This window comes from Catharus ustulatus, chromosome 31, assembly GCF_009819885.2.
Source record: "Catharus ustulatus isolate bCatUst1 chromosome 31, bCatUst1.pri.v2, whole genome shotgun sequence".
Lineage (NCBI taxonomy): Eukaryota > Metazoa > Chordata > Aves > Passeriformes > Turdidae > Catharus > Catharus ustulatus.
The window spans coordinates 3,325,559-3,336,875 of NC_046251.1; the positions used below are offsets into that span (position 1 = coordinate 3,325,559).

At 50.0% G+C, this 11,317-nt stretch overlaps 1 protein-coding gene across 1 annotated transcript; it reads right to left on the reverse strand.

Moving 5' to 3' along the window:
* Positions 1 to 506: 506 nt before the first annotated feature.
* On the reverse strand, positions 507 to 6,438 carry LOC117009017 (keratin, type II cytoskeletal 6A-like). The gene is made up of 9 exons (XM_033083187.1): positions 5,783 to 6,438; positions 5,020 to 5,234; positions 3,343 to 3,403; positions 2,629 to 2,724; positions 2,215 to 2,379; positions 1,724 to 1,849; positions 1,313 to 1,533; positions 986 to 1,020; positions 507 to 811 (listed from the first exon to the last, which is right to left on the reverse strand). Exons 1-9 carry the CDS (start codon positions 6,350 to 6,352, stop codon positions 507 to 509), a joined length of 1,794 nt encoding a protein of 597 aa, XP_032939078.1. The 5' UTR covers positions 6,353 to 6,438.
* Between the last annotated feature and the right edge of the window lie 4,879 nt (positions 6,439 to 11,317).

The window sequence follows — 11,317 nt, forward strand, 5'->3', positions numbered from 1 at the left end:
AATCTTATACACACAAAGCAAAAACCTTTCCCACAAGTGCCAGAGAAAACAGAAGGGGCTGGAAGAAATCTTGAATTGCAGACAAAACCTTTGGAGGTTGTAACGTGTGTTGAGGGGCAGAGGCTTTTAGAGCCTCTTGGAGGTGTTTTCACTGCTGAGGACCTGGGACTGTGGTCCCACAAGGCTGTGATTCACCCTTGGAATGGGACGAATGAAATGGTTGTTTCTGATCCACATATCGTTTCCATTTCCCTTTAAACGCCTGACTTAGAGGAGAGACCAAGGGCTTGCTGACAGAGGGGCACCACGGGGCCCACGCCCAGCCAGTGACCTGTTACAACCTGTGCTTCAGCCAAAGGTGCTCCAGATTCTCACGGAGGGGTCCTGGTCCCCCTCGCTGCCCCAGAGGTGAAGGACGGAGGAAGGGGAGGCTCTAGCGCTGCTATTTACACCATGATCTGCAGGGCAGGAGGCCGGGATTGCCGACGGTCATACGCTTGCCAGCCTTATCTGATGGTCTTTTTACTGGTGGTGGTCTTGGAAACGATCCTGACGCTGCCTCCTGTGCTGGAGCTGACGCCCCGGCTGCTCCCAGAGCTGAAGGAGCTGCCTCCACCATAGCTGTGGCCTCCAGAGAAGCCTCCGCTGCCGCCTCCGAAGCCTCCGCTGCCGCCTCCGAAGCCTCCGCTGCCTCCGAAGCCCCCGCTGCTCATGGTGTAGCTGCCGCTGCCGCCGCCCATGCCGAGCCCCCCGCCCAGGCCCAGGCAGCTCCCGCCGCCGTAGCCCATCCCGCTGGAGCTGCTGACCACGGCTGGGAATGAACCAGGAACACTCATGTGAGGGCACAGCTGGGCCTCCAGGGTGGGGAGACACCCACCTTGTCACCCCCTTGGTGAGGGGGGGGGTGGGAAGAGGTGGAAGGGGAGCAGGTACAAAGAGGTGGAAGGAGGGGGATTTGAGGAGGTGGAAGGGAGGTGATACTCACAGACACTGACAGCTCCGACTCCTTCTCCAGCAAGCCTGTTGGGAAAGGGAAAAGTGAGCAATAATGCCAAAACCTTGTCCATGGGACCATCTAATTAGGGTTTCATGGCCTTAGGTAGGTGGGGTGTGTCTGTGTTATACGTGAAAGGTGATACTGCTCATTTTTATCAGTATCAGGCGCCAAGAGCTGGAGACAAAACTCTGCCTGCAAAGCTCAAAATTTGAACCATCCCTCTGTCCACCCTGGTGCTCCAGCCCCTTGGGAAGAGCTGTTTGACCCCCAGGAGATGGTCCCTGGTCAGAACCCAGCAGGTCTACATGCTCTCACCTGCTCTCCTCGCCCTCCAGCAGCTTCCTGTAGGTTGCAATCTCGATGTCCAGGGCCAGCTTGACGTTCATGAGCTCCTGGTACTCGCGGAGCTGCCGTGCAAGGTCAGCCTTGGCTTTCTGCAGAGCATCCTCCAACTCGGTCAGCTTGGACTTGGCATCCTTGAGGGCCATCTCCCCACGCTCCTCGGCCTCGGCAATGGCTGCTTGGAGGTTGGCACACTGGGAGTGGGAAGAACAGGCAGTTGTTCCATTTGGGCTCCCCAAACCACTCTCTCTGCTGCTGAGGGGTTGTGCACACTGGCAGGACGACACTGAGGGCTCCTGATGGGAGCTGGTGCTTCGTGCTGTGTCTGACCGGCATCACCTCCCACCCACCTCCTCCTGCTCTGCAGGACAGTCCCCCTCCTACCTGTTTCTTCACACTGTCAATCTCATTCCGCAGCCTCTGCACCATCCGGTTGATCTCTGAAATCTCAATCTTGGTGTTCCTCAGGTCATCCCCGTGTCTCCCAGCGGAGACCTGGAGCTCCTCGTACTGGTGCAGGGAAAGGAGGAGAGCAGAGAGCACTGGTGAGCACTGGGAGCTCAGGGAAGGGTGAGGGGACTTCAGGAAACAAAGTGTAGGTATGGACAAGGGATTGCTCTGAAATCTGCCTGTGGAATAACGGCACTTGCCCTTAGCTCCAATATGTGCTGGGAGGGTAGTGCCTGATGGGACAGGGGACCGGGGCATTGTCACCTACAAGAACCTGGAAGGGGAAGTGCTTAAGGCCAGTTCTACCAGTGACTCTCTGAGCCCAAAAGTTTTGAACATCTCATCCCTGTCCCCCCTCAGATGACAGGAAATATTTTCTGATAATTTCTGACCACAGAAATCAGTCTGTCACCCCGGTTACTCACCTTGTTCTGGTACCAAGCCTCGGCCTCGGCGCGGCTGCGGTTGGCGATGTCCTCGTACTGCGCCTTCACCTCGGCGATGATGCTGTTGAGGTCCAGGTTCCGGTTGTTGTCCATGGACAGCACCACCGAGGTGTCGGACACTTGCTGCTGCATCTGAGACAACTCCTGCACATGATGCAAAAATGAAGTTAATGGTCTGGCATGCATGGTGGAAACCACAGAGGTGAGGTGATTTGGGAATCCTCCCTGCCAAACTGTTTTCCTGCATTTCCCCTGCTCCATCTCCATTTTTAAACTTATTTCTGCATTATCATTTCCAAAAGGCTGGGACCATCTTCTCCTCTGGTGCCATAGAGCCCTGGGTGAGGGATCCAGGGGGCAGGTGCTGGGGGATGCTCTCCAGGAGCCACTCACCGCCTCGTACAGAGCTCTCAGGAAGTTGATTTCCTCTGCCAGTGCATCAGCCTTGCCCTGGAGCTCAACCTTGTTCATGTAAGCACCATCCACATCCTAAAGAGAAGATACAATGGTTTCTGATGCAATCAAAACCCAAAGGGGCTTCAGGACATCAATGGGATCGTGTCTGCTTCCAGGTCTACTATTTATAGAATTGTGGAATCATGGAATGATTTGGGTTGGAAGGGACCTACCTGAAAGCTCATCCAATTCCCACCCCTGCCACGGGCAAAGACACCTCACATAGACCATATTGCCTTGAACTCTTCCATGGACTGGGCAGCCACAGCTTCCCTGGGCAACCTGTGCCACTGCCAGCGGTTCCTTAGGCTCATTTTCATGTCCTTGTGATCAGGGTATTTCTTTAACATAACGTTGGACATTGACTGTGAGCCAGAACCGCGTTCTCAGGCAGAAGGCAAAGCTCTGACTCACAAGGATGTGACCAGAGACCGAGCTGAGCTGAGCCACAAGAGGCCAGAAAGCAGGGCAGCTCTATCGGCACGGAGAAGGTTGTGCCCATTCCTGGGCTCAGGAGGACCCAGCCCAGTGCTCATCTCACAGCTTCACCCACCCATGAGGGTGCAGGACCCCAACTCCCACCAAGTCTTGCTTGAACTCTGCAAGGTGAATTAATTCCATTTCCTGGCTCGAAATTCCCAAACCACTCACCTTCTTGAGGACCACAAACTCATTCTCGGCACCTGTGCGCCGGTTGATCTCATCTTCATATCTGCCAGGATAAAAGAGGGAGGGGGTTGGATGGAATGAAGAGGTGGGAGCACCCCATTCCCAAACCATCAGTTGTGGCTCATGGATATATTTCCTACTCCCACATGTTTATCCAGAGCAGACGCAGAGCAAATATTACTGTCTTTGAACTGTGGGACTCCATGGTGTGAGTAGTCCCAGTTAAATTAATATATTTTAATCACTGCCCATAAAGTCAAGCTCATACATAAATGTGCAGATTCAGAGCCCGTTTTGGCAGGAAGCAGGAGCAGCCATTCCCTGTGACCTTCGCTCCAAGCAAAGTTATGCAAAAGACTTTCAACAAAGTTGCACTGCAATGCCTACAAATGTATAATAAAGCAATAATTTGATATTTGGTATTATAATAATGCTAATGGCTCTGAAGAACCCATTGCAAGATTTAATTAAAACAAAAAACTCCATGGTTGTGCAAGAGAGGATCATTACAGCTCTGACAGTGGTTCTGTGGAACTTTTTATGGCTCTGAGCAACATCCTCTCATCAGATAATCAGGGCAGGGCTTAGCTAGAAAGTAGACAAAACATGCAGGCTCTTGAGACAAAGACCTGGCTTTCAAAGGCAGGTTTGTGCCAGTCCTCTCACCAATATTGGTAGAGTTTTCCCTGCAGCCTGATCTCTGCGTGGACAAGGGAAGAGGTGGGAATTAGCCAGTGGACTAGGAACAAGCTCTAGACTTGAAATAAAATGTGTTCTCTTTCCCAGGAGGTAGCTCTGAAATCCAGAGTGTAGAATTCATTGTTTGGGGCCTGAGCAATATTTCTAAAAGCCTAGAACACATTTCAAGACCTCAAATGCACCCAAAACCACACCAGAAGCTCTGCCAGTCCCTCCTGTTGGATCTAAGTGTCATCTTCCCAACCCCTCTCCCAAAAATCTGTCTCTTCCCATGCTTAACAAGCTCATATTAACGTATTCTAGCCCTGCAGGGTGATTCTCAATTTTGTAGTCGGACAGAGCTGGTTGAAGAAGGGATATACTGTTCTCAGCCAAATAAAAGTCAATGGCCCTGCCTAAAAATCCTCCCAAAAATCCCCTCCAGGCAGCAGGTGCTGACTGGTGTGTCCTGAGAAGGATCCATCCCCCCCTCCACTGGATCCCGTGTCTCAGCACGGGGTTAATTCCCTCCCCTGGGAAATTTTTGGCAAAAGGCTGCTCATCTTCCAGGTGATGGGAGCTGAGTGAGCCCAAGAATTCACAGGTCACCTGGGCCTTCTAGAAAGGCTGGAATTTCCTTCACAGAATGGAAAATGGGGATTTTGGAGCTGGAAGTTTATTGGCTGCATTTCATTCTGGTTTTGCCTGTCTATTATCCTCACAATTTACTAATTTTTCTGTCTTCTGGTATATTATTTCAGGAGGCTCCAGGGATCAGACCATGACCATTCCCCATGAACTCTGTGCTAAACACTGACCTTGCTCACGATAAATGTAAAATAACAAGGGGTAATTCTGGAAATACGTTTTATGCTGGGAAGAGGAGCCTGAATCAAACATAATGTGTGCAGCAGCAGGAATGAGCACCTGGCTGGGTTTTCCTGGCTGGGATTACTTATGCTGCAGAATGCAATCCCTTACTTGTTCTTGAAGTCCTCCACCATGTCCTGCATGCTGCGGAGCTCGGAGTCCAGCCGGCCCCTCTCTCCCATCAGGCTGTCGAGCTGCCGCCGCAGGTTGTTGATGTAGGCTTCGAAAAGGGGCTCCAGGGACTTCCTGGTGACAGTGTGACCCTGCTCTTGGAGGAGTGACCACTTGGTCTCCAGCACCTTGTTCTGCTGCTCCAAAAAGCGCACCTGGGGAGGAACAGAACCAGGGATGTGTGAAGAACACACAAAAAACCTCACAACTGCCAGGAAAAGGTGGGATCACCACCAGAAAAGGTCCAGCTTCCAGAGGAGAACTGTTAGGAGTATCCCAGTTTAGGATATTGGATTCTTAAAAGTATTAGAAGCTTCTGGAGATGTTTAGCAAGATTTTTTTCAGGAGTTTTAATCAGGCCAAACACCTGTACTTGCAACTTTAATGTTTCTCCCCCAGAAGATTCTCAGCCCACCTTATTGGTTTAAACTGGTTCTATCCCATTGTAGAGAAGATACGTCCACCCTGGGATGGTTTTTACAGGGAAGAGAGACAATTACTTTGTCAATAATATAAAGGCACTAAAAAACTCATCCTTGCTAAGAGGAAACATAAAACAGTTCTTAGTTTTCAGCCAAGCCCACGTTTGTTGGCTGGATCAGTTCAGGCAAGTCCCTAAATCGAAATGAAGTTTCATCCTGAAGTTTTTTCCCCAAGGCAACTGATAGCATGCGTGGCTTAATGGTTCAGACCAAACTCTCACCTTGTCGATGAAGGAGGCAAATTTGTTGTTGAGGGTCTTGATCTGCTCCCTCTCCTGTGTTCGCACCTTCTGGATTTCCGGATCGATATCCAGCTTGAGGGGTGCCAGGAGGCTCTGGTTGACAGTGACTTCATGGATGCCACCAGGTGGGCAAGCAGGGAACCCGGGGCCACCTCGGCCACCAAATCCAGGCCCTCCCAGCCCAAATCCACTTCCCAGCCCGTAGCCACCACCGCCACCGGCTCCTCCTAAGCCAAAGCCAGTGCCTGCTCCACCACCATAGCCAAGACCGAAGCCGTATCCGCCCCCGGCTCCGCTGCGTAGACCTCCACCGACCGAGCTGTAGGAAATTCTTTTGCTTCCACCTAAGTTATAGAGACTTCTGCTGCCGAAGCCACCGCCAGCTCCAAAGCCTCCTCCACCTCCAGCTCTTCCTCCTCCAACTCTGGAGACAGAGACAGAGCTAAAACTGCTCCTGGTCCCAGAGCCACTACCTCCTACAATAGCAGAGCCTGAGCTAAAGCCCCTCATGCCCCCTCCAGTAGATGATCTGAAAGAGATCCGGCTCATGGCTGGTTCAGTTGGGAAGGCAAAGAGTAGAAGAGAGAAAAACTAAAAAAGGCTGTGCAGCAGGGAAAGAGCAGAGGGCAATGGAGACAGAAACCCCTGTAATGGGAGAGCTTGGGAGCCTCCTCTTTTATCTGCTTGGAAAACTTGGCACGGGAATTCAGAACTTGACGTGCCTTGCAGCAACTTGCCTTGTCAAACACACCTCGGCTATGGTGAGGCACTGAAAAATGCATTGTTTGCAGGCAGGAAAGTAACGGCGAGAGGGAGCTCCCCCCTCCACCAAAGCCGCCGCTCTGAGTCATGGAATTAGAATTGAATGGGACGAGGTCTGCACTCAGGGGCAGGATGCAACATGATTCCCGAGACCCTGGGAGCAGCTTTCCCTCAGGCGAGACAAGGACTCGCTCGCTTGAGCAAAGCGAAGATTTTGCAAGTTGCATTTTAAGGTTTAACATGATGCATAGGCAAGAAAAACACGGGCTTTTCCAGGGTTTCCAGCTCTGCAGCTGGCCATGCGTGTCCTGTTGTTGGCTTGGGAATGTTGGGTCTGAAGGTGATTTTAACGATCAGTTCTGATATTATGCTTTCTTCTAATGTTCAAGTTTTGATTTTTTGATTTTTTTTTTTTTTTTTTTTTTTTTTTTTTTTTTTTTTCTGGATCATGGGCTTGAAGAGATGAGCTGAGTGGAAGTTGTGTCATGGCAGTATTTTCTGGGATCTTATCAAAAATCATCTCCCCTTGTTCCAGGGGAAACTGAGGAATTAGTTACCATGACTTTGAAAGATAGCAAAGATAGCCTTTTCCAAAATCACGTCAAAACAGCTTAAATAGTACTTTCCTTAATATAGACTTATAAAAATACTATTAAAAAGCTGCTTGAAATGATTGCGGTTATGTAGTACGTCCTTGTCAGGCTCACGGTTCAAAAACTCCCTGTGAAGTGGTATTTCTATCACTTTTTCTGCCCTCCTGCCTAATATTTATCCAACAGTTTCCACGTCATTGCTGGCTCTCCAAGATGTTCTGTGGAGGGGAATTCACCCACTTTCCTTCCCACCCCCTCCTTCACTCACTGAGATCACACAGTTGGAAAAACTTTCTAAAATAGCTTTTGCCTCTTGATGTTGCTCCTGGGTGAACCCTTGTGCAGGAGTTTCAACCCCCACAGTGAGTCTGGGTTGTGTAAAGGCTTGAGAGCCGGGGATCCTTCTCTTGTGTCCATGAAGAGCTGGACGGGAGATACAGGAAAAGAAATCCCCTCATTACCACTCAAAATACCTCCCCAAATGCTTTTGTGAGCTGGATTCTGCCCACTGCCCAGGGCTGCCCACCTTGGCCAGGTGAAGTAATAGTGAAAGAGAGAGATGAGACCCTGAGCAGCTAAACAAAAAAAATCCCCAAATTCATCTACATGAGCAAAAATTGCAGGAGCTCAATCCAAAAGGAGGCGCTTAAGGGGATCGGCTGAGTCTCAGAGATTGTTTGTGTTGATGTGTTTCCAACCACTGCTTTTTTTCTGTCTGGGAACTTAAAAGAACCTGAGCAGGAGGGGCTTGGTTGGGTTTGGTTTGGTTTGGTTGGGTTTTGTCTCCTTGCAATCAGAAAACAGCAGCGCTCCCAACTCCCATCTCCCGATCCCAGTCGTGAGTCACCGCGGGCGCCATCGGAGCCGATCCCCGATGGGCTGATCCAAGATCCCTCCTGTGGGCTGTAGCAAGGGGGTGCTCTCGCCCCGGGAGTAGAGATGTGGGAATATCCTGCAGGCTGGAAATGCAGAGTCTTGCTGGGAAAACTTCACCCCTTGCTCCATCCAAACCCAACGACTCCTGATTTCACAGCAGCCTGAACCTCAGCCATGGTACCTCTGGGCGCTGAACATAAACACAGCGATACTGAAAATAAATAACCCCTGTTCCAAGCATGGCAGATCCACAGAGATTCGCTTTCCTATGCCTGCCCATGTGAACTGGCACAACTGTGCCAAGAGCCTGTGGACAGGGGCCAGGCAGGGAACTTGCCTTTGACTCCCAAATCACTTATGCAAAGTCACACCTGGGAACAGGAGCACAGGTTTTAATTAAAGCAGAGGGAAAGGATTCATGTGGAAGGGAGTCATTACTTCCCCAACTCTTCTAGGAAAGCCTGTTGCTGCAGACAATGGCAATTAAGTAAAATATTACAAAGGATTTGAAAGAGCAAAGCAAATGATGGTTTAGGCACCAAAACAAGAAAAACTCCTGCAGAATCTCTCAGTCCCTCACACTTTCCTTTTTTGGTTTGTGTGACTCACACTCAGTGTCCCACTGAAGGTGCTCAGGGCTGCAGGGGGGCTGTGCTGGCCCTTCATGTGGGACAGTTCCCTGTGGAAAGTCAGGACATGTCATGGGGGATTGCCTGGGGGGTGAGGGCACTGCAGAGGAAGGGGAGGAAGAACAGGGCTCCTGTCTGCTGGGGCTCAGCTGCCTCTGAGCTCCAGTTTGCGCTTTCTTTTAGAAGGGACTGGAAAAAAGATGTTAAAAACTCTCCAGGCTGGGTAAGGTTGGGTTGTCATGAGCTGTGTTAAATCCTCACACCCGACCTGTGCCATTCGGCGAGGTCAGAAATTGAGGTGACTCAGAGTTTATTTTTAACCTTCACTGTTTTTTTCGCCTCTTCAACATCCTCTGGACAGCAGGACCGAGTAGTCTTGGTGGATGACAGGTTGACAGTGAGCCAGCAGTGCGTCCCTGCAGTCAGAAGGAATGGAATTCCCAATGGAATCCTGGCATGCCTTGAGAAGAGCGTGGCCAACAGGTCAGTGAGGGGATCCTGCCCCTCTGCTGGCCCTGGTGGGGCCACGTCTGGAGTGTTGTGTTCTACTCTGGACTTCACAGGTCCAGAAGGACAAGGAGCTACTGGAGAGAGTCCAGTGGAAGCCACAAAGGTGATGAGAGGTCTGGAGCATCTCTTTGATGAGGAGAAATAGCAGGAGCTGGGCATGGTCAGTCTGGAGAAGAGGGGACTGAGAGGGGATCCCAACAATCACAGGAATATCCAAATATCCATTTGAGAGGGTCTCCATGTGAACATCTCCAAAGGTGGCAAGAGGATGGTGTCAGACAGTGGTCCCAGCGACAGGACAAGGATCTCAGAATCCCTGAGGTGGGAAAAGCCCTCCAGGATCATCGAGTCCAAGCTGTGCCCAATCCCCACCTTGTCACCAGCCCAGAGCACCGAGTGCCACATCCAGTCCTTCCCTGGACACCTTTAGGGATGGTGATTCCACCATCTCCCTGGACAGGGAGCAGTCATGGTCATAAGCCAGAACACAAGAAATTCCACCCCAACATGAGGAAGAACTTCTTTCCATGGAGGTGGCAGAGTCCTGGAAGAGCTGCCCTGGGAGGGCGTGGATTGTCCCTTTCTGGAGACATTCCAAGCCCACCTGGACGCCCTCCAGTGTCACCTGCTCCGGGTGTCTGTGCCGTGGCAGGGGGTTGGACTGTATGAGCTCCAGAGGGCCCCTCCAGCCCCAGCTATCCTGGGATTCTGGGATTCTGAGTCTGGTTCTGTCCCTGGGTTTGGTCTCTCACTGAGGCTCCTTTGATTTCCTGGGCAAAGGGGATGAGATGTTGCTATGTTTTGGTGCACCTGGGTTTGAGCGAGGTTTTGCTGAAGTTGTCTCCTTTGAACTTGCCAGGACACGCTGGCATGTTCATTCCTGCTCCTTCCCGTGCTCCTGCTCCTTCCCAAGTTCTGCCCAGAGTTATGCAGGGCCAGGATGCTGCAAGGTCAGGGCAGAGCAAACCATCTGAGCCTTTGAAATTCAATAAGGGCTTTGCAATAACATTTGGCTGAGGGTTTTTTCTCCACTTTTTCTCGGTTTTAGTCTCCTTTTGCAATGACTGACTGAAATATCTGCATCAGTGCTGTTGTTGTGCTCCAGCACCCATCCCCAACCCAGATCTTCCAGATAAAGCCTCGTAAAGAGCCCTGCAGACACTTGGGTTTGCTCTGGCTTCTTAAGAAAGCAAAAATTAAATCCTGAGGTTTTGCTTGGCTGCCCCAAACCCTCCCTTCCATGGAAGAAAAGCTTTTGGATTAACCCCAATAAGTTAAGAAATGAATGGTGATTAATTATCTTGTCACTTATGGATAAACCTCCACCCTCCTTCTCTTCTTCCTCTTCCTCCTCCAGTTTTCTCAAATTCTTCAATTTATTTTGGGACAACTGATTTCAAGATTTTAATTATAATTTAATCAGAATTTCAAAGCTTTTCCCTGGAAGTAAAGAGAATATGCCTCCAGCTCATTCTGATGAAGGTTGGGAATATTTTGTATTGTTGGTTCTGGTTTAGAATTTAAAAATAAATAAAAAAACCCAAATAAATTACAATCTGGTTTTATTGGACACATTTCAAATAGAGAGAAGAAGGGAAACATGGAGGCGCATCACTATTATGGAAGTATAAAAAGCTGCAACTTTCTTTTTCAATGGTGCTTTCCAAAAATAAAAAAAAAAGACACAGTAGAAGGCTAGAGGGGTAAATTCCACCAGAAAAGGGGAAAATAGAATTGGGACACTGGAGTTCCTTTGGGATTCTGCTCTTGACTGCCTTGTTTCCCACACACTGGGCTGGAACCTGCTGCCCTTCCCAGTTTCCCAAAGATATTTCTTTTGGCAGAGGAACCCACTCAGAGAGGAGATGCTGGGATTCCCCAGGAGCTCTGGACATGGCCCTTCAGGCAGCTTTTCCAGCATGATTTGCAGTCTCAGACTTTCCCCAACTGCTGCTACCATGGTTGTGGGCAACGACAGCAAGACTTGGACTGCTGGAGGATTTGGGAATTTTTGAAGACATCCAGCAAAACCTTACATGGGCAAGGACAGAAATCCCATTTAACAGCAAGCACTGGTCTTGCTTTTGAAGGACTCATTGTGTCAGACATTATTTAGAATTTTAAAATCCCATAATTTAGGAAAC